The following is a 23,958-nucleotide window of genomic DNA, read 5'->3' as shown; positions in this document are numbered from 1 at the left end:
TAGTAGCTCTATTACTACATATGAGGATGCCTCATTAGTAGTTGGGCTGCGCAGGAAGGCTGAAACAACTGGAGATGGAATTAAATATTCAGAAATTTAATTTCACCCTCCACTGTCCAATAATAGTTTAAACAGGTTGGGATGGGAGATAGCCATGTGGATCAGATTTTTCTGCAGCATACTCTGCAAAGTTTTCCAAATTGTTAACTGCTTAAAGGCCATTCTCTACGTAGGTGATACATTTGAGGGGGATTATGTGGGAGTGAGGGTTGGTTGACCGCCAGCCCTGGGGGACTGTGGGATAAGTTGTTGGTCCTCTCTCGTGCTGTGGGTGCATTGCCAGCCCCAGATTTCTGACTCTGTCCAGGGGCTGTGCTCCCCTTCACCTTTGGGCAGGTTTGGTCTGGCACCCAACACTGCTGGCCAGCAAGGGGGGAGGGCACGAGGGGGTGGGTTGGGGGGAGTCGGGGGAGGGTTTTGGAGTGGGGTCAGAAAGTTGAGGTGGGAAAGCAGACAATCATTGGGCGGATGGAGTTACCCTCTGGCACTTGTTGTTTGCAGGAGTCTGGGAAGAGAGGGACATGGGTTGCTGGGCAGTCCTTGAGCATTTTGAGTCCAGGGTGAGCGTTGTGAGGTAACTCTGTGATGCTCGCAAGGTTCAAGTGGGTGCAGGCATGCCTCTGCCTGCAGTCCCTGCCTCTGTACATTCCATGTGGGCCTCATGTTTTCCAAACCTGACATTAGTGGGGATCTAGCAATTTCAGTTTAGAAAACAATGTAACACTTCGAATCATGTGGAGCAGCATCTCTATCTGATTTCTTGCATCTCTCAAAGGGTTGGTGACTCATAAGGAGCCTTTGATTTAGTCCTGATGTTGACCCCACCTAAACCACTCCCAGGACCAATTCCAACTGCCAGGTGTTGTTGCTATCTCACAAAATGTCTTTGGCTTGATCCTGATGTTGTCCCCACCTTACTCACTCCCAGGGTAGGAAATGCTGTAGATACCAACCATTTGAACCGTCATCTTACATCGTAGAAGTTGTCACCTTGTGATTCAACGAATTCTTTTGGCTATTAAAAGTTCTGAGGGCCACTTTTTTCATTTTCACTTGCTTTTCTGCCTTAATTCTCGCAAAGTTTGACACACTTGATAATTGTATACTCACAATTTCTTCAGTAGTCAATGATGATTTTAATAATTATCACATTATTAAAATGAAAACACTTTTCATGGGTTTCTTCCTTTTGACAGTATTGTCTCAGAGGTGTTCTCATATTTAAATGCACATCTGCTTGCACTAACACATTTGTTGGGTACAATTTAACTAACTTTCAAAGTACAATTATTTGTTAAATGACCCTGGAGGAATCATTGTTTCTTTCATAAATGTTGGACAATAGTGGCCATCTCTACAAACTAGTAACTGGACAATTCTGCAGGGTTTTAGTAAACTGCTATCCAGAAATTTGCAAAAGAAGAAAACTTTAGAACATCACTATTCCCGATCAATTGATAATTTCACAGAGCAGAAGAAAAATATGACCTTTCAAGTCTGCGTACAAAATGGCTTTTTTAACATTTATAAAGAATGTTTCTTGTACAAAGGTCAGCTAATCAACAAATCAGGTCACTGCTGCATTTCAAGATTCCAAACGTCCACACAGCATCAATGAAAGGGAAATATGACCCATTTAATATCAGCTCCAATTATATTGCTGAGCACTTTTTTATGCAAATAAATGCTAAATGCGCCTCAAAACGGAAGAAGGAAAATACTTCAGTGAAACCCTATCACCTTATACTTTGATTGCAAAACCCAATGTACAGGGGTTTAACAAAGACTACTCTATACTTTTACATATGATGTTTAGACGCCATAAATAGGATATACACTCAACAGAATCCGGAACTATTGAGAGGATAATACACTTCAATGTCAGATAGGTTTGCTATCTCTGTCCAAAATCGTGTGGCACCATGGTTCCAATTATGGGCTTTTCAATTACAAATCTTTGTTGCAAAATGCTATATTTAACTGGTACAACTGGGCAAACCACAGCATCTTTAAGAACGTACTGGACTGTCACCTAAAATTCTAAGACTGCAAACAAGGTGTCCTGCCCCACATTAATGTGGGACCAAACTGAGCTTTGAGCAGATTTAATGCAAATAGCTTTGAAAATATAGGTTTCCACTAGTCTGTACGATCACCTGCTCAACTCTAATATATGCCCTATTGTCACTGTGCATGTATAACTAAATCACTGGGAACTTAGATGTCAGGCCCTAATACTCTCTAGGGGACAGATGCTCTATACACAACTATTAGATAAAGATAAATGTGTATGATCAATCTTATTGACTACCTAACACACACACTATATGAACAACTCCTAATTGACAAACGATTGGTCCCAATCAGACTGACCCAATCGGATTGGCAAAGAAAGGCAAAGAAAACTGTATTGGTGTTAATGTCGTTAAAAAAAAAAATTGAAAACATCATTCAGGTTTCAAAACTATGGCACAAAACTGAAACCATGGCGCTTGAACTGGAGTACTTTCAGCCAAATTCCTTTTTAACTTCTATTACCTCTAACATACCACTCCGCTTGGAAGAAGAAATATATAACGTATGTGCTGTTCAATTATTCAGCAATATATAAACAAAGGCGCTAACAAAGTCTATATTAAGATAAAATATTTTTTTAACTTTACTTGGAATTCAGTCTATCGCTAGTTCTCAGCTCTGATGAAGTCCGACAGAACAAAACATGTGTCAGATGCTGTTAGAAATGGGGTCTTTGGTTGGCAGTCAGGTTACCTTCTGTCCAAGCAAGGATCCTCACACTAGTCAGGATAAAGGAGAATCACCATCTGTTAACCCCCGCTCACCCACTTGGTAGCTTGGCAGGAGCAGGCAGGCTTAACTCAGAAGCAATGTGTAAAGTATTTGTACCAGCACACAGTAATACAGTGAAAACACTACAAAATTGACACCACACAAGTTTAGAAAAGTAGGTAATATTTATCTAAATCAAACAAGACCAAAACAATAAAAATCCAAAATACACAAGTTAAAATATGAATTTTCAAAAGAATAAGAGTCTTACTCCATAGAAAACAATGGGAACGATGAGTTTCCACAAATTACCTGGTTCGCATCAAAAATAAAGCCGCACGGGCTTTGTAAAAGGCAGCGGTGCTTCAATTCCTTCCTCGTAAGGGAGGCAGTGCATCGTTTCTTCTCTGGTTGGGTTGGCAATGCATCGTTATTCTCCCTCACAATAGAGCGATGCGTCGATTTCCGGTCAGGGCACCTCGGATCCACGCAGTCGGGTTGACTTTGACGCCCAGGGACGATGCGTGGAAAATCCTGTTGTAGGGTGTTAGAAAACTGCGCTGCGTGGGGTTTGCGTCGTTATCAGCATCCGCAAGCAGGTGTTGCACATCTTTTCTCCAGCCGCGATGCGTTTGTCTCCCAGCCGCAATGCAGGTGGAGAGTTGATTTTAGCCGTGAGGCCGGTGGCGCGTCGATAATCAGCTGTGTTGTAGATGGTGCATCGAAAAGCTTCCAGCATGATCTTTTGTGCATGGATTTTCAGCTCTTGTCTGCCAACTTCACCTTTCAAGTGCCCAGGGACTGGATACAACATCCCTAGGAAAGGGCAGGAATCTCAGCAGAGAGTCCAGATGTTAGCAGAGAGTCCAGATGTTAGCAGAGAAAGTCTTTGATGGTCCTGAGACTTCAAAACAGGAGGCAAGCTCAGTTCAAGCCCTTTGAGATTCTTCACAAGCAGGAATATACCAAAAAGTCCAGTCTTTGTCCCTTTTTCACAGGCAGAAGCAACAATTGCAGGATAGCCCAACAAAGCACAGTCACAGGCAGGGGCAACACTCCTCCTTAGCTCTTCAGCTCTTTTCTTTGGCAGATGTTCCTCTTGGTTCCAGAAGTGATTTAATTTTCAGGGGTTTGGAGTCCATTACGTATACCCATTTCTGACTTTGAAGTAGGCCTACTTCAAAGGAAAGTCTCTGTTGTTCTCAAGATCCTGCCTTGCTCAGGCCAGGCCCCAGACACACACCATGGGGTTGGAGACTGCATTGTGTGAGGGTAGGCACAGCCCTTTCAGGTGTGAGTGGCCACTCCTTCCCTCCCCTCCTAGCACAGATGGCTCATCCCCAGCTCCCTTTGTGTCACTGTCTAGAGGAGAGGTGCAAACAGCCCAACTGTCAAACTGACCCAGACAGGAAATCCACAAACAGGTAGTGTCACAGAATGGTTTATGCAAGAAAATGCCTACTTTCTAAAACTAACAATCTAAAAACAAACTTCCTTTAAAGATGTATTTTTAAAATGTGATTTAAGAGACCCCAAACTCCACATTTCGATCTGCTCTCAAAGGGAATCTGTACTTTAATAATATTTAAAGGCTGCCCCCATGTTAACCTATGAGAGCGATAGGCCTTGCAACCGTGAAGACTGAATTTAGCGGTATTTCACTGTTAGGACATGTAACACACATTATTACATGTCCCACGTTTAACATACACTGCACACTGCCCATGGGGCTACCTAGTGCCTACCTTAAGGGTGCCTAACATGTATGAAAAGGGAAGGTTTAGGCCTGGCAAGTCTAATTGGCAGTTTAAAACTTCACACAAACATACACTGCAGTGGCAGGTCTGAACCATGTTTACAGGGCTACTTATGTGGGTGGCACAACCAGTGCTGCAGGCCCACTAGTAGCATTTGATTTTCAGGCCCTGGACACCTCTATTGCACTTTACTAGGGACATTTTAGTAAATCAAATATGCCAATCATGGATAAGCCAATTTACACATATATTGTACATATGAGCACTTGCACTTTAGCACTGGTAAGCTGTGGTAAATTGCCCAGAGTATCACAAACAGCAAAAACAGAGTCCAGCACACACCAACAACCTGGAGAGCAGAGGCAAAACGTTAAGGGAGGCCACGCCAAAGATGCCAAGTCAAACAGCTGCCCTGACCCTTTTATGTAATGAACTGCTCTTCTACAACGTCTAAATAAGTGTGACCACCTACGATGAAGAAAAAATAAATTGAATTTGATGCACTAAAATATATGCCTATCATAGACTCTATGATTACTTTTGTAACCTATTCTGTGTGTACTAATCTTTTTCTCATGTTTACAACGGACCCTTAATTTTTAGGTAGCAGGGCGTTTTGGCTTATTAGGAAAATTAGTTCAGATCTAATTTCAGTTGCTGTGGTACCAGTTTCTCTCTTTACTAATGCCACACACTTCCAATAGGATGTGCAACTAGTTTTTGTCACTGCTGCCATTGTTTCAAAGGTTTCAAAACTATTTCAGATAACATGTATACATGCAAAGTTAACACTAGAAGTAGATACTTAACAAAATACTCAATAATTTTGTGATGCACCATATCCCCATCAGATAACCTTATTTCATAAAGGGTCTTTGAAAAAGTTCCTTATTTTGAAAAACTGCCTCATAATATTTGTCTATCCCTTAAAGACAACCATTGGGAGACAGCTTTGGAGCATGTCAAAAAGTTACTAACTTTTGCTAACTCTCTTTATGGTGGATTTTCTATCTAACCTTTAGAATCCTCACTTGTGAATATTCCCCAAGTGTCTGACTGGATCTGGAAACTTTAAAGCAGTACACCTGCGTGCCCGTAGTTGGTATCATGTAGCTCCGCGCTGACGTCGTTCTCCTCTGGAAGCAACTAGCAGAGCGGCATAAAAGAGCCATAAATGTGCACAGACATTAATTACTGTCTTAGGCTGTCCACATGTTTAGATGCAATGCAGGGCCTATCGGAAAACTGGCATGACCAATATGCAGATCTCTAAACTGGAATCTGGAAATTTGTTCATGGAAAAAGGGCCAAGCTGACAGAATGGGGAGGTTGAGGGTCAGTGAGGAATCTGCGGTTAGAGAGAATATCCATAAGAAAGAGCTTTTACCAAAAGTACATAACTTGTTCTTCTGATGGATGCCTCTTACCTTCGATTCCTCACATTGTGAATAGATACCACAGTAGTGCCACCCCAGGAGGTAGGTCTGCGAACTGGCTCAGACTGTGAGGCCAAATTACTCCTTTTGACGGCGCTGGCTAGAGCAGCAGTAGTGCTTCACGAACATGTTGGAGCAGATATGTTAATTAAGAAATTATTAATGACTTATATGTGTGTACTAAATGAGAAAAATGCATAGAGAAATTAATGACAGAAAATAATGTGTGCGTTTGAAAATGTGCCCTCGGGGCTATGATCACCATGTGTACTAAAATAACATAAAATATGCGAAATAATGAAAACATATGAGTAAAATGTAGTAATGTATAACTTATGTTTTGTATTAATTCAATAGTCTTAAGTTAGCTGAACCAGAGACCTAGTTCCACTGGGCCTTGCTTGCGCTGAACATTGAGAATACGAAAGCCTCGCCAAGGACTGGTAACTGGGGACAGAGACCTTGAACCGCTCAGAGTTCAAGTATCTTAGCTAGAACATTCTGCAATGTACCGATGGACAGGAGATGGTGAAGACAATTTGAAACAATTATGTGTAGTGTAGGCTAAATGTACTTTCCCAGGACTTGAACAATGGAAGCACTGACTAGACAGCCATGTGCAACAATTTTGATACCTGAAGAGCCGGATGATGTCCTCATCAGAAGAAGAACCAATCAGCGTTTTGTGAAATACAATAATACGATTTGGTAAATAAAAACTATAGGTTAGAGCCATATCTTCCAACCGACTGACCAATTAGCAATTAGTGTGATGGACTGGGACACACTAATAAAAAGTCACGACAAGGGGCTAAGACTTCAGAATTTAGACGAATCTGGAAAGAAATTGATGACGTCAGGAGACGCTGTCCGAGGTGCTGATATTGGTTTCATACTCTGTGAAAGGTGATGGTGATGAGAAAGTCTGTTTAGAAGTCTTAATGGACAACTGTGCAGCAGCTTAAACGGGGTTCACATCAAAAAAATGAGAATTGAGTTCAAGTCTTACTGTGGCATCACAAAAGGTTTTTGTGAAAATAAATGTGCAAACCTTTCAAAAATTCTCATCAGAATGGGTGATAACAATTAAGAAGACTGATCCAGCAATCGCAAAAAGTTGAAAAAGCTGACAAATAGCTCTTAACAGTACCCAAAGCAATCCCTTGCTGGGCTAGGGACAAAACAAAGAACAAATGTTCAGCCCTCGTTTGTAGGAGACCAATTTGAAGGGTGCTGCACCAAGCCACCAATCTGTCCCAAATGATGTGCAATGATTTTGGGGAGGGACACCTCAAAGTCAAAATGACATCAAAAGTCTCAAGAAGTTCAAAAGAGGTCAACTTCCACCACTCAATGACAGAGCACAGAGATGCAAATTGTGCAGGCCCAGGTGCTGGACCCTGCTCTGCTGCTGTAGCAGATTACCCTCCCAAAGTGACAGCTTGATCTGAGGATAGATGCTCATGCTCAAGAGTTCCATATAATTCACTGTCCTGGCCCAAGCCATGCTCATGAGTTCCAGATAATACACTGGCCTGGCCCAATCCGGTGCCAATAGGATGGCTTGGACCTGGTAGTTCCTGGTCTTCTTCAGAACTAGAGGGCAGGAGAGGCAGCACAGGAAGGCATACAGAAGTACAGAACTCCACTCTAGTTATCAGAAGGCATCTCCAAGAGACAGTTGACTTGGAAACACCAATGCATAAAAGTGTTGGCATTGCATGTTATTGGTAGTGGGGAAAAGATCGAGTCAGGGTTCTCAGAAGACGAACTGTGCCACCTCTGGGTTCAACTGCTGTTCGTGATCTGCTAAGCATCAGTGCCGGAGTTTGGCCATCCTGGCGTTTAGAGATCCCACCAGGCAGTTTACCATCAAGGAAATCCCCTAGAGGTCCAGTCATTTCCAGAGGCACTAAGTCCTAGCACGAAGTCCACGACCCCATCCTGTCCTGTTTGGTGCAGTACCACAAGGTGGTGGTGTTCTCCGTGAACACCTGCACAGGCCTTGCTCTGATGGTGGACAGGAAGGTCTTCAACATCAAATAAATCTCCAACAAATTGATGTGAACTTGAGCCTTCGCCAGAGATACCTGATCTCCACCACTCTCAGATAGGCTCTCCAACTGAATAGTGATGCATACATGACCACTGTCAGCTCTGGGATGGGTAAGGAGAGTGGTCAGCCACTGACCCAATCGCGATCCAGTTGCCACCACTGCAGGTCTTTTGCAGTTTCCTCTGAAATCAGGATACAATATAACAGATTCCCCTGATGTTGTGACCATTGGGATTTTAGATCGTAATGCAGAGTCTACATATGCCAGTTGGCATGTGTGGCCAGCAGAATGCAAGAGGCCAACAATTTCAGAAGCCTCAGAGTCATCTGCTCTGAAATCCAGTACAGAGGTGAAACATCTGGATCATAGCTCAAATGTCCTGACGTCTACACTATGGGGGAAAGGCACAAAACGGTACCATATCTACAATAGCTCAGATGAACGCAAAAGTATGTAAATGAGTCAGGTGTGAATTTGACACATTGCCAACGATATTATCAGGTTCACTATTGTCTGGATATAGTTGATGACTACCTGGGGTGAGTCCTCCTTCAACATCCTGTCATCGAAGTAGGGAAAACAGGTACCTCCAAAGGTATGCTGCAATCAAGGCCATCACTTTAGTCAACAATCACTGCCATCACTTTCGTCAACAACCGGGGAGCACTGGTGAGGCCAAAAGGGAGCACTGTGAACTGGAAATGCTCCTGGCGCACTGTAAACTCTAGGTATCACTTGTGGGCCTGCAGGATGGGACATATAATAAATAAGTCTCTCTTCAGGTCTAACAAACCCATCCCGTCTCCAGGATCTACGGCAGAAAGGACCTTGTTTGGCATGAGCATCTTGAATATGTCCTTCCAGAGGGAGGTGTTGGGAGGGCACAGAACTAAAATAGGACAAGTTCTCTGTCCTTCTTTGGCACAAGGAAATAGCACCCAGTTCCTACTTATGAGACCAGAACCCTCTCTATGACCCCTTTGGCTAAAAAGGCCCACATTCCTGCTGCAGGATGGACAGAGAGTTTTCTATGAGACACCCTGGTGGTGGTTGAAAGTGCAGCAAGGTAGAAAAAATTGGGAGATGTAGCCCAGAAGTACTGTCTGCAAGACCCAGTTGTCTGCAGTAATGGCCTGTCACCCTTTAGAGGAAATACCAGATACTGCCTCCAACTGTGTGTGGGCAAGAAAATACTAACGTGGTTTTGCGGTTTTGCGGTTCTTGATGCTGGAGGGGTGGGGGACTGTGCTTCAAGTTGTGCCGGCAGTCTTGGACATGGTCTTTGGAAGCCACGGCCTCAGCCACAATAGCCTTGCTTGGCTGGTCGAGGGATCTGTCACTGGCAAAACTGAAAACCATGACTGTATCCATAAACAGGACAAATTTGTTGGTGGAACTGTCTGGTGGGGCAGAAAGACCCAAGGAATGTGGTGTGACCCTACTTTCTTTGAATAATTGAAGGGCCAAATTAGCTTTTTCTCCAAAGAGGTGAGAGCCATCTGACGAAAAGCCTATAAGGTCAGACTCCATTTTGAGCAGGCTGAGACTCCATTTCCTGCCAGGTCATCGGCATCTCTACCTTTGCCCTAGATGTTATCTGTCATTATCCTTCTAAGAACCTGTGAGGGTGCCGAGTCATCGATAGGAACACCTAATGTGACATCAGTCACGGACAAGGGCTTTGTTATCTATATTCAAGGTCAGCTAATGATAATAACATAAACAATGTAGTCTGAAATTATGTATGTTTACCATATTTATTCATACTAATTCGACTAAGACAGCATATGGATGCATACACCTTATGTCAGAAATTCCCAATCTAAGAACAGAAAGTTGATCAACGGTACGAAAGGTTCATTAGGAGGCCATTAGATAGGAAGGTCCTTCACCCCACATTATCAAATGATACTGCCAGAAAATCCTGACAGGCTGCCATAATGCCACAGAGTCCCATCTTATGTGAGAGCTGATACTGAGCCAAGTCTGAGAGGAGCTGGCTCCAGCAAGTGATTTGTTTACTCTTCAAGGGAACACTCTCTCCCAGCTACGGATAACTACAGCTTTTTTCCTGTATACAGGTATGCAGTGCACTGAGCCCTTCTAAAAAAAACTCTAGATGCAAGTTAAGCTGGTCCGTGCTCTCATAGTATAGCACATAGAAGTAGGCTTTAGGCCAACCATAGTATGACTGCTGGCGACCCTCCGCCCTTTTTTGGACAGAGAACCGCCAGCAGCCATACATGCTCCACCGTCACCGCCACATCATCAGAACACCTCCCACTGAATTACATCCCAGTATTCAGCATGGCGGTGTTCTGGTGACGGGGTTCTGGCGGCAGAGCAGCCCCCTTGGCTCCTATTCCCTCCCAGAGGACCACCGAAACAGGTAATGTGATCGTCTGTCAGGGGAGGGGGGTGTTGTGTGGTGTGTGCGTGCATGGGGGGGTGTGCGTGTGAGTGTTTAGAGGGTGTGTGTGTGTGTATGTATGTGGGAGGTGTAATGTGTGTAGGGGAAATGTATATGTATGTGTGCATGTATGTGCACATGTATGTGTGTGAGTGGTGTGTGCGTGAGGGGGGCTATGTTTTGGGGGTGGCGTGTGGGGAGGGGGTCCTACTACCTTTGGGGGGCAGTAGGGGGGTCGTGGGTGTTGGGGGTGGACTCTGGGGAGGGGAAGGGGGTAGGGGGAGACCCCAATCAGTGCAAGGGAACTAATTCCCTGGCACTGATAGTGCCTACCGCCATGGATTTTGTGGCAGTTCAAAACTCCACGAAATCCATGGTGGTATGCGGGGTCATGATACCGCCGGCGGCCTAGTGACGGCTGCCGGGCTGCAGACCATTGTCTCCAGCCTGGCGGTCGTTACCGCCGTGGCGGACAGTGCGGTACATTGGTGGTTTGGCATGGGTGGTAATGACCGCCGGCCTGTTTGCGGTCCTAGCGCCCTCATTGCACCGTCCGGCAGGGTCGTAATGAGGACCAAAGTGTCTTTCTCTTAGTGTAACGTTTGTGTTTGATATTATAAAGAACACAATTGAGTTTGAACTAGCAGGGGCAGTTACTAGCCCAGAAAGCAGACACAAGATCAACTAGTTATTGAGTGGGGCTGTGTGGGACTACAATAACCTGTTCTTTCACATTTAAGAGCTGGGGCACTGAACTAAGTCTTAGCTTACACAACATGTCAGGCGGCATGTGCGAGTTAGTGCTGAAAATATTGTGTAAGGTTTGGGCCCTACCACATGTAAGGGTAAAGTGTCAGAGAGATTGCCTGCTGGATGTGTGCCGTGCCAAACTGGGCACAGCCTTGGCCGTGGTGGATTCTGCTTGGTGTCCAGTAGCATAACGGGCTACAAACCCTCCTCTAGTGTTGGTCCTGATGCAAAAGGAACCAGTGTAGGGAGTGGCATAGGAACCAAAATTGCCCTGCAATCAGTGCTGAATGAGATGCAAGTTTAAGGGGCACAGACTTCTCCAAAGGCAATCCTGACTGGAGGCACCTGCGGATTCTTTGGGCCCGAACTGGCAAAGTGCTAAAAATGTGCAGCACAGCCTCCTCCAAGGCCTCTACGTGCTGCGATATTGGTCGCTGACCCAAAGTAGAAAAGGAGAGAGGCAGGGAGGCACACTTACAAGAGCTGCAGGAATGGGCTGATTCTTGCTTCAACTTTCCCTTGGAATTATCCAAAGACTTCAACCAAGATGAAGATCTGCCATTTGAATGACTATTACTGGTCATGGCAGGGAGTCTTCTTATGTTTGGGGACACAAAGTATGGCCTGGTGGTCCCAAAGGGCCTTCGGATTCTTGTGAGTGCAGTCATCACAGACCCTGATTTATGCTCCACCCCCTAGCAGCAAAGATAGACTACATGAGGGTCCACCACAAACGTTTGTTTGCAGCAGTCCCTACATGTTTTGAACCCGATTTTAAGGGGTGACATTTTCTCTTGCACACAAGTTAATTTTTTATGTGAAATAGGTAAAAACCAAAGAAACGTTCTTGATCTGTGCGTGAAGCTGCTGAAAGAAAGTAATTGACATCATTGTGCATGGGTGGTGCTTATATGCAGCTCCCCTTATCACTTCCAGCGTGAAGCTGTACACCACCTACCAGCATGCAGGAGTACTGCTTTAAAGTTTCCAGCTCCAGTTTTATGTCTGGGGAATATTCACAAGATGAGGAATCTGCGGTTAGAATTATCCATCCGAAAGTAAGATGCAATACAATACTCAACCTAACACTGGGACAGCCCACCTTCTTCAGAATATTTATAGCTTTTAGGGCCTCATGAAGGAATGTATGCAAGTATGTGGTATTTCTGTAGAGTGAACCCAGTTGAAATGCAGCAGAGCACTGTAAAGGGTCAAAGACAAGCATACAAATATTTATTGACTGCTATGTGTTCAGTTACCTGAGGGTTAGGCACTGGTCTGGTTAATTTAGATTTGTTTGCTACTTTGCCCTGAGAACAACTGTAGTTACTACCTGAGAATGGTTCCTCCCCCTCAAACAATAACCCAATTTCTTACACTGATTTGTGGAGTCTTACAGTATTGTGATATAGTGTTCTTTAAAAAGGTGTGCCTACAACATTTTCAAGAAAAGGATCTGAGTTGTGGTGGTCCTAATGGATATGGGGACATTGTTCCAAACCCTGAATGTATAGAGGGAAGAGGTCTACTGCCTTGTATTTCCCTTTATACACCACTTAGTCTGCATTCGGATGATGTCTTGGCTGCAAGTCTGCAGAGAATCATTAGAGATGGTGCGCTTTTGTGCTAGGCAAGCAGGGTACTGGTTGTGATGGCTTTATAAATGATGCTGCTTATTTTATAGATGGTGCGCACACAAGAGGAGTCCACTGAGTTCCATATAAGTATCACCAGGGTGGATAACCCTCCAGGCCACTGTAAGTGGCCCAGAGTGTATGAATGCGGCATTTGGTTCGGATACACTAGACTTTACTGGGTGAGAATCTACTTTACAGGTGTAAATCCACACCCTTTGGGCACCACAGAATAAGCAATAATGCACCAGTATTCACCTCCATCACCTGCCTCCTTTTGATAATCACTGCTGGTAGCTCTCAAAGACCCAAGAACCTCTTGAGAAAAGCCCTGCGACTAAGTTTTTGAACACCAATTATTTACTCCTACTGCTGGTTTTGGTTTAGGTTCCTGTCACCCACCAGGGAGAGACAAGAGAACCATAGCACCCACTACAGGCGTAATCCAGTCACTCAGCTGCTAAATCCATAAGAAAGGTTTCCTGGTTTCAATACCTGAGAGGCCTCGACTCCACATAGCAAATAAGAGATGGCAACCGTTCCTCAGCTACACCGCTTCTGACTTCAATATTAAAATTAATATCCTCATGATGACCACCAGAATAGCACTAGCCAAACCTGTGTTATACTGCATTTCTGACATATCATGTTTAACAAAGATTTTCAAATGTTTTAAAAACAAATTATGACATGTGGGAGGAGGGCGAGGGGCAAAGAATTTGATTTTTCTTGGGTGATGAGGAGCAGTTAGTAAATGAAAATATGATTGTCTAGGCAAGTTCAAGTATTAATAATTACAAAAGAAATTTGCAGTTGCTCATCTTGCAGACATACAGCATTATTTTCTCTGAGATGTGCAGGGCAATTTTATCTTAATTCAAAGAAAAATACACAGCAGCGTTAGCTACTTGTAGAAACAGTTCTCCATCTACATTCATACCCTTTCAGTAATTTGTGGGTAACAGGCCAGGTCAGTCCTCAGAAACTCAATCACTGTTATTTCCTCCACTTATTTTCTATTTGCCAAACAACGCAATATAAAAGGTAACCTTTTGTGTCATGTTCCACAAAAAGAGGATTTTTTCTTTTTTTTATGTTTTCCTATGAGATGAGCATTTAACCTTGACTAAGTTATTTGAAACCCATGTTTAATCATGCATCAAACTGCTCCAATGAAGGTGTCATGTGCTTCACTTAAGCTTGCACTGAGAATCGCTGGTTCTCCAGATATGACCTAATGTAGGGTCTTGAATAAATCTATTTTTTCTTATAATTCATTTTTCCAGATTTAGTATTTTAAAAAATGGTGTGTGTGCGCCAAGGCTCTGTTTAGCTGAAAGTAAAATAAAAAAGTGGAAAGGGAAGGTTGAGGGCAGAGAAGTATTTTGAAGAACATAGTGCAATCCCTGTTTACAAAAATACATGTTTCCCAGGTGTTAGAACTGTCAGCCTTAGGGTTGTCTTCCCCCAAACTCTAGCTTTCCTCCTCCATTTTTGCTGATGTAGTTTTTGCTGGCCTTAGGAATTTGTGCTGTTTACCACTGCTAATCAGAGCTAAACTGCATGTGGTCCCTTCTTAAAACATGGTAACATTGGCTTATACCCTCTTTAATTTACTTGTATGCCCCTAGTAAAGTGATACTACATGTGCCCAGGGCCTGTAAATGAAATGCTACAAGTGGACCTGCAGCACTGACTGTGCCACCCAATTAAGTTGTATTTTAAACATACCTCAGGCCTTCCACTGCAGCCTCTTTGAGGTTTAGACTGCCATTTGGACATGGCTAAGTAAACCTTTTGCCAGGGACAATCCTTCATTTTAAATACACATACGTCACCCCTAGGGTATGCCCTAGACAGCCCAGAGGGCAGGGTGCTATGTATTTAAACAGTACAACATGTGCTCTTAGGTTTTACATGTTCTGGTAGTGAACAAGTCTTAGATTAGTTTTTCACTACCACAAGGCCTACCTCTCCCATTGGATAAACTTGGAGTTACCTTAATACATTTAATACATGTATTTTCTAAATGGGAATAGGTAGCCAGTTCATGACTGGTGTCTCTAGAACCCTAATTCAAAATCCTACCTTATGATGAAGTCAGATTTTAAATTACAATTTTAAATTACCATTTTGAAAATGCCACTTTTATAAAGTGCTGTTTAGGGCCTGTAGCCTGTTTCTTGTGACATGACTGACACATTGCCACGGTTGCATGGAACCGCCACAAAAGACCCACATCACATTGCAGCCTGTTGCCGCAATGCATGGCGTAGTCCCTCGCATTCTTCATCGGCAGCAGCCTCGATGATGATGATGATAACGGACTCTGCATCGCAGCTCCTCAGATCCGACGCATTTCCAGACTGTGCAACTTCGAACTTTGAATTGCAAGCCCAGGTTGAAAGGAGATTCCACGATAACACAACAGAACGTCACACTGCAGCCTCACTGCACCACAGTACTGACACTTCGCTTCGACTATTCGATGCATATTCGATGCAGATCCTCATAATGCTCCTCAAACCAGGATTGAAGGTACTTTGTTAAGCTGGGCCTAACTGGGTCCCTGAGTAAAACGCAGAGGGCGTTCATTTGACTATAATGTGGAAAAGCTGTGGAATAATCTCCCCATACAATGTTGCTCATCGACAATGAAGTGTTGTTCCAAAGGCGTCTAAAAACCTGGTTATTCGACAACTTAAACGTTCGTTTCACCTCTCCCCTTCTCGAGTGTAATGTTGTAGGCTATGTCGCGTTGCTAGCGCTGGGATGCCCAAGCGTAGCCATGTTATTTATAAATGTGCATAGAATCGAATAGAATATTCAGACTGTTCTTCTTCCTGGTGGGCAGGAACTTGTGACTTTGTCCTGGACAGCTGTGACCAGATATCCACAGTTGCATCTTCGCCTTTTGGCACTTCCAAATATCCGCAGTTGCAGCTTTACGACCTTTTGGCACTTTTACGAAAACATTTAAAACTGAATATCGCTGGTTCTACTGACTGGATTTTTTTTTATTTATTTGTTTACTAAAAATTACTTATTTTTCTAAACTGGCTGTGAGCTACTTTTGTGGTGTGTATTCAGTGTGTTACTGTTTGAATGTTGCACAAATACTTTACACATAGCCTCTGAGTTAAGCCTGACTGCTCTGTGCCCAGCAACCAAAAAGCTGAGCACTGGTGAATTTAGAATTGCTTGTGACTTCACTCTGAGAAGAACTGTGGTTACTGCATAAGAAGGGTTCCACCCCTCTCATCCAATAACCTAATTTCTTACACCAGGTCACAATTTGGGATCTGAGACTTCACTGAAGGAGAAAAAGTGTTCATTAATATGCATTGCTAAATAATTAAGTTGAACAGAACTCTACATTGTTTCTGAATCCATCCTATGATGAACTAAATAAAGACTAATCACGTATCCATATCAGGCATATTTCTCTTCCTGGCGCTGAAGTTTTCATAAATCTGAAGTAAACACACAGCTTTTTAAAGTTTTTCTGATCCCAAAAGCTTTTTCCTCATCTTTTGTTCATAATTTTGCTCTTGCCTTTATTCCTTCTTTTTCTTTCCCTTCCCGTATTTTGGTTTGGTTATTAAATGTTCTATTTCTCTCCTTAATTTTGGGTGTCTGACTCCTGACTTTCTTCTTTCTTTTTCTATCTCTATTTTTATTACAAATTATTTTGACCGTGTCTAATATCTAATCACAATGTGAGTAATTGAACATAGATTAATTCAAGCTTCGAGATAGGGTTGAGCTGGGACTAAAAATAGGCTCAGCCGTCAAAATAAAAGTGGTCCCCATCACTGAATCAAGTAGGTAAAAAAGTGGTCCACATTTGGAAATTGGGGATTTTTCAGCTTGTAAAAACATGCTATATTAGAGTTTTGCAAGGTAGTTGAGACTACATGCATTTGTAGGCAATGTTTGTGGCAATATCAGGGAAATCAATAGTAAAATACAGCCTACCAGGCCATAAACTGTTTTCAGATGAAAAACTCTCAGAGACAAGTCCAGAGATCATCCTCTCCATTTCAGACACGTATTGTTCTTCGTACAATCTAATTAGTAAGAACTTATCAATAACCTTTTTACCACATGCATCTGTACATAAGAAGAAAAAATATTAGGGGTAGAATTAATGGTCTGCCAAATTAACAGTAACCACGGATGGAGTGCACTAGAGAACATTTCTATGATCTAAATTGTTTAAGATTTTTGCTGTATCGTATCCAACAATAAGTCTGACTTGCTTTACATAGTTAACAAACAGTATTCAAATTCAAGCCTAATTAATTTGTTCATCATGATTTGCTACTTTTATTATCTTTCTAGTAAGTGGATGGATTCAGAGACCCAAACAAGTAGGACAAAAATATATTTTCCAGAAAGCTCTATTTTTTAAATGAGTGATCCAGCATAAAGACTGTTTAGATGTTCAATTTTAAATTATGACCCTCATATTAAAGGACGACAGGCTTGCTAACTTGTTACCCTTTCAAAGAAACATCACTTTTGATTATTTAGCTTTGCCTTGAAACACATTACCTGTGCCCCTATAAGGTGTTTTGTACATGAGAAAGGTCACAACTGATCCCGTCTTACTGGGAAATGCTGGAACAATCACATGTTCAGAGTTCAAACTTAAAATCAGGCGGACATTTGGACTAAGTCATATGGAGGAGAAGTAGAGTTACTTGCTTTAGAGCTTGGACACCAACTTTTGAATCCATTCCAGTTTCCCCACTAGAGAAATGTTGCCCTATCTACAAAAATTGGGAGCAAAAACACCCAAAACACAATAATTAATGCTATATGAAGAATTAAAATAAACTGGATCATTCTGATCGGCGTAGAGGCTACTTAGTTTGTGGTGGTTGTTTCCTCCCTCCCTAGCCACACAAGCACATGGCCATATTTCAATAAATTATTATATTTTATATCCTTTTGCAGTGACTATCAGACCTTTTCGCTTTGAATATGTTAACTTAAAAATTTATTCCAGTGGAATAAATAAACAGTTCTTTAAAAATATGTGTCCAATAACTCACCTCATGTTTTCCTAGGCACTCCCTGTAAGAGAACAATGAGAAAAAGATTTACTTGTAGATTTCTTACGTTTGTGTTACAATAATTTTAAATACACATTAAAGCAAATATGGTATGGGCATCCGCAAGTCTGTGATCACACAAAAAGTCTGGAATCAAACATAAGAATAATAGTTCTCTCATGCGAATCAGCTACCTATTAATATCAGACTCCATTTCTAAACACAATGACACTTCATAAGTGAAAGACTGCAGAACATCTAGCACAAGTGTCACATATAACAGCAGTGCACAGTAATAGGTGGCTGAATCACATCTCTCCCTCTGTTTCCCTCTATCAATGCCGTCTGACTATGCCCACTGTTGGACCTGGCCCTTTTTGCAGGGTTATCCGTCAAAATGTTTGCCTTCCTCCTCCTTTTTTTTCTGACCTGTTTTTGTTGGCTTTAGGGCTCTGGGCCCTGTAACAGTGCTAAAGTCCATATGCTCTCTGTCTAAAATGTTTTAGCAGTTGGTTTATCCACAATTGGCATATCTGATTTACTAGCAGGTCCCTAGTAAAGTGCACTATGTGTGCCAACGGCCTGTAAATCAAATGCTACTAGTGGGCCTGCAGCACTAATTGTGCCATCCACATTGGTAGCCCTGTAAACATGTATCTGACCTGCTACTGCAGTGTCTGTGTGTGCAGTTTTAAACTGTCTTTTCAACTTGGCAAGTGCACCTACTTGCTGGGCTCAAACCTTCCCTTTTACTGCATGTACTTCACACCTAAAGTAGGCCCAAGGCAGCCCAATGGGCAGAATACAGTGTATTTAAAAGGTACACATGTACCTGTGTGTCCTGATAGTGAAATACTGCTAAACTTGTTTTTCACTATTGCAAGGACTATCTCTTACATACTGTAAAACTGGATTGACTTGAAACACTTTTAAGTGTAATTTCCCATTGAGAGCAGATACAGATTGGAGTTTGGGGTCTCTGAACTCACAATTTAAATATTTCTTTTTTTGGTGAAGTTGTTTTTTGAAATGTAAGTTTGAAAATTCCACTATTTAAAAATGGACATTTCTTGCTTAACCATTCTGTGCCTCTGCCTGTCTACTGAATACACATCTGGGCCAGGATAAAAGTTGGGCTCTTTGTGTATTTTCTCTAGACAGTCACACAAAGGCAGCTGAATTGTACGTGGCATATTCTGCTGATGGGTCTTCCTGAACTAGAGTGGTGGAAGGAGATGTCACTTGCACCTGAATTGGGCTGTGCCTGTCCTTACACAAAGCAGTTTCCAACCCCCGAGCGTGTCTCTTTGCACTACAAAGACTTCTCTTTAAAGTTTGCATACTTCAAATACAGAAATGGGTATAAGTACTGGACCTCTTTGACACAACAAAGTAAGAACACTTCTGGACCGATGACCTTCTGCCAGGAAGAAGAGCTGGATGTCGTAGGAGGGACTGCCACTCTGCCTGTTGTTTGTTGTGATGCCCTGCTGCTTGCTGCTTCTGTCCAGGGAGTGAAAGGACTGGACTTTGCTTTCTACATCTTGCTTTCCAAGGTTCTCCAAGGACTTGAACTGAGCTTGCCTCCTGTCTTCTACAAATCAAGGGAGCAAATAGTGTACCTGCACTGCTTGTGCAGCTATAAAGAAGTAATGAGGTATGCTTTGGCACAATATTCCTCATCTCAACTGATAAATTTGGAACTGGGTGAATATTGTAAACTTGCTAATTTGCACATCCTGCACCAATGCAAATGAATGGGTGCTCAAATTGCACATGCATTTTGCTACCCCATGGTGAGCCTGGTTAAACCGTCCTGCCTACTTCCTCAAACACATACATGTTCAGAGATCCCTTTTGTTGTACTCAGATGGAGGATCTTTTTCAATGCAAGAAAGGTATTCTAGTTTAAACATGTAAAAGTGTTGGTTGGCGCCTCACTACCCCAAAATAAGTTGGGTTCCCCTCCATTTAAATTAGACACTATTAGTCATGATGTGGCAATTTGTGCGCAGTAGTATATGGTATGATGCAACACATTCATTACGGTGATGATTGTGGTATTTACTTTTCAGGTTCAATACACATCAAACTATTGTAAGTATCCTCTTGACACATGGACAAAGTCAGAGGACACACAGATAACACAAGGTAGGGAATTAAGGCCTAAATGTTTTTTCTGGTAACAAAATACCCATAAACCTGATTAAAACTTAAAAATGGGGGTATGAATGAACAGGTGAAGTGTGTCAACCTCTGATTAACAACTCGGTTTCTAGACCAAACATAAGTGAAGAAACGTTGTTGGTATGACAAATCGTCTAGAGACAAACATCACTTTTGATATGAATCAGTAATTGATTCTTTTAAAAAAAATTCAACAACTCTATTTGTCAAAGGTTTGTCTGACCAAGCACAGGCAATATGAGCTAAGAAGAGACGGTAGACCAAGCAAGGGGACAAGACCAAGGTCAAAGTACTTCACAATGTAATAAATCAATCAATCAGGAATTTGTAAAGTGCATTACTCACCCGTGAGGGTCTCAAGGCGTGTAGGAGGGGAGGGGTGGGAGGTGCTGCTACTGCTCGAACAGCCAGGTCTTGAGAAGTTTCCTGAAGGTAAGGATGTCTTTGGTCTGGCGCAGTTGGGTGGGAAGAGTGTTCCACGTTTTGGCGTTGAGGTGCGAGAATGATCTACCGCCGGTTTTAGTTCTGCAGACACGTGGGATGGTTGCGAGGGCGAGGTCGGAGGAGCGGAGATGCCGCGTAGGGTTGTAGAAGGAGAGCCGTCTGTTGAGGTATTCTGGTCCGGTGTTGTACAGTGCTTTGTGAGCGTGGGAGAGGAGTTTGAAAGTGTTTCTCTTGTTGACTGGGAGCCAGTGCAGGTTTCTCAGGTGGTATGTGATGTGGCAGTGGATGTCCAGGATGAGGTGTGCAGAGGCGTTCTGGATGCTTTGCAGTCTCTTCTGGAGTTTGGCCACGGTTCCTACGTAGAGGGCATTGCCGTAGTCCAGTTTGCTGCTTACCAGGGCTTGGGTGACTGTTCTTCTGGTTTCAGTGGGTGTCCATTTGTAGATCTTCTGAAGCATGCGGAGGGTGTTGAAGCAGGAGGAAGAGATGGCGTTGTCTTGCTGGGTCATGGATAATGAGGAGTCCAAGATGAATCCTATGTTGCGGGCATGGTCGGTGGGAGTCGGAGCGGCTCCGAGAGTGGCAGGCCACCAGGAGTCATCCCATGTGGAGGGGGTGGGGCAGAAGATGAGGACTTCCATCTTGTCGGAACTGAGTTTGAGGCAGCTACTCTTCATTCCTTCGTGGAGGATGGTCTTGGCGGAGTCCTTGGTGAGGGAGAGGATCAGCTGGGTGACGTCGGCGTATGAGATGATGTTGAGGTTGTGGGATCGGGCGATGTTAGAGAGCGGGTCACGTAGATGTTGAAGAGGCACGGGCTGAGGGACGAACCCTGGGGTACGCTGGAGATGATTTTGGTGGCCTCCAAGCGGAATGGGGGAGGCGGACTCGCTGGTTTCTGCTGGTGAGAAAAGAGGTGACCCAGTCCATGGCTCTGTCGCGGATTCCTGCACTGCTGAGGTGGTGGCAGACGGTGTCGAACGCGGCCGAGAGGTCCAGGAGGATCAGGGCTGCGGTTTCGCCATTGTCCAGTATGGTTCTGATGTCGTCGGTGGCGGGGATGAGGGCAGTTTCAGTACTGTGGTTGCTGACGAATTTCTCCTTGAGGAAGCGGGTTAGTTGTCTGTTGACAGCCTTCTCAATGACTTTTGCCAGGAAGGGGAGAAGGGAGATAGGCCGGAAGTTCTTGAGGTCCTTTGGGTCTGCCTTCGTTTTTTTTGAGGAGGGCTTTGATCTCGGCGGGTTTCCAGCTCTCCGGGAAGGTGGCGGACTCAAAGGAACTGTTGATGATCTTCCGTAGTTGGGATGCGATGACGGAGCTTGCTTTGTTGAGGATGTGGTGAGGGCAGGGGTCAGATGGAGAGCCGGAGTGGATGGTGTTCATGATTCCGATGGTGTCGTTGTCGTTGACGTGGGTCCAGGAGAGCAGGAGGTTGGTCGTAAGTGAATCTGTGGTGTTGGTGATTGCCAAGGGTTCGGGGGGTCTGGGTGCTGAAGCTGTCATGGATGTCTGCAATCTTGCGGTGGAAGTAGGAGGCTAGGGAGTCGCAGAGGTCTTGGGATGGCGGGATGTTGTTGGAGCTGGGGTTGGAGAGTTCCTTCACGACGTTGAAGAGCTACTTGTGGCTGTGTGCGTTGTTGTTGATTCGGTCTTTGAAGGCGGTTCTCTTGGCGGCTTGGATGAGTTGGTGGTGTCTGCGGATGGCGTTTTTGAAGGCTGTGTGGTTGTACAGAGTCTGATCTTGGTGCCACTTTCTTACGAGTCTTCAGCAGGTTTGCTTAGATTCTTGGAGGCTGGCAGTAAACCAGAAGGCCTTTCTGTCGGTGCATCTGTTGGAGGGATTCTTGATTGGGGCGAGAGTATTGGCACAGGTGTCGACCCATTGCCTGAAGTTCCGGGCAGCTGCATCAGTGTAGGTTGTGTCGATGGGTGGGTTCCGGGAGAGGGTCGCAATAAGTTCGTCTTCTGTGACCTTGTTCCAACTGCGGTGGGGGATCCGTTGTGGGTGGTGGTGTATTGTGGGTTTCTTGAAGGAGAAGTGGATGCAGCAGTGATCTGTCCAGTGGAGTTGATTGCTGGCAGAGAAAATAGTGTGTGTTCTGCTGAGTTGGTTGGTGTCGTGACGTGCTGTTTGAGGCCGAGGTTAGAGAGGTTGTCGAGCAGGGTGGCGGTGTTGTTGTCGCTGGTGTTCTCGAGGTGGAAGTTTAAGTCCCTGAGGAGTATGTAGTCAGTGGATGCGAGTGCTGATGGTTTTGGTGATGGAGTCATCGAACTGCTGTCGGGGCCGGGGGGCCTGTAGGTGAGGGTCCCTCTGAGAGTGGTGTTTGGGTCAGTGTGGATCTGGAAGTGCATGTGTTCAGCAGTGCTGAGGGTGTCTTCGGTGCTGGTCGTGATCCTGAGGGTGTTCTTGTGGATGATGGGGATGCCTCCGCCTGGTTTGTTGGAGCGGTCCCTGTGGGTGACCTTGTAGCCATCCGGGATGGCTATGGCGATGTCAGACACTGAGGAGGGGCTCATCCAGGTCTCATCAGGAAGGCGACATCTGGGGAGGATGAGTCGAGTAGATTCCATAGCTCTACTGTTTGCTTGTGGACGGAGCGGGTGTTGAGAAGAATACAGCTGAGATGGTTGCGTCCTGCCTTGGTGGGTGGGTCATTGGCATGGAGGCTGGTGAAGGTGCAGTTCCGGTAGGATAAGGGTCAGTGGGCGGTTTGCGGGGAAGCTTGAAGGCAGGCGGGATAGTGGCCGGTTTTGAGGGCGCGGAGGGTGGCGGCGTCATAGTTAAGACGTGCGTGGTGCCGGTGGGGGGGGGGATTGAAGGCAGAGGTTCTGGCGCTGGGCGCAGACGGGCTTGTCTTTGGCGTGCTTTTTACTGGCATTAAGTAGGGAGGTGGGGGTGAAAAATGACACGGAAAAGGGGGCGGGCCACGGGGGCAGCAGCAGCAGGAGTGCAGCTCGAGAGAGAGGAGGGGGCGGGCCCCACAGGGGCAGCAGCGGCGGGGGAGAGAGGGAGAGAGGAAAGTGAGAGAGAGCGGAGTGAGAGAAAAACGAGGAAGAGTGTAGCACAAACCAAAAGGAGCACAAAGGGACAGAAGTGAAGCAGAACAGAGAGCAAAGCAGAGAAAGGAGGAGAAAAGGAGGAGAGAGGCAGAAGGTAGCCTAGTAGGAAAGCAGAGCTCTCCCACTATACACCAGGGATGAGGCGCAGGCAGAAGTCTGCGGGTGGAGGAGGGCCTCGAACTCCTGACAGGGGTCAGCAGTTTAGAGGAGTCAGGGAAAGGGCTCTTCTTGCAAGGTGGAGCCACAGGAGGCAGAGCAGTGCACTGACCAGGTCAGCCTCGCCATTTAGTAGGGAGGTGAGTGGGGGGAGAGGAC

The 23,958-nt window shown here is 44.5% G+C and overlaps 1 protein-coding gene across 1 annotated transcript in view; it reads right to left on the bottom strand.

The window, feature by feature from the left end:
- Positions 1-23,958, bottom strand: part of NFXL1 (nuclear transcription factor, X-box binding like 1) — a 588,746-nt gene that overhangs the window by 183,092 nt on the left and 381,696 nt on the right. The window contains exon 16 of the mRNA XM_069201637.1: positions 17,952-17,973. Within this exon, the coding sequence (XP_069057738.1) occupies positions 17,952-17,973 (22 nt within the window). The remainder of the gene's footprint in view (positions 1-17,951; positions 17,974-23,958) is intronic.

This window comes from Pleurodeles waltl, chromosome 1_2 (assembly GCF_031143425.1).
Source record: "Pleurodeles waltl isolate 20211129_DDA chromosome 1_2, aPleWal1.hap1.20221129, whole genome shotgun sequence".
NCBI lineage: Eukaryota > Metazoa > Chordata > Amphibia > Caudata > Salamandridae > Pleurodeles > Pleurodeles waltl.
This window is presented reverse-complemented; position numbering and strand designations above follow the sequence as displayed.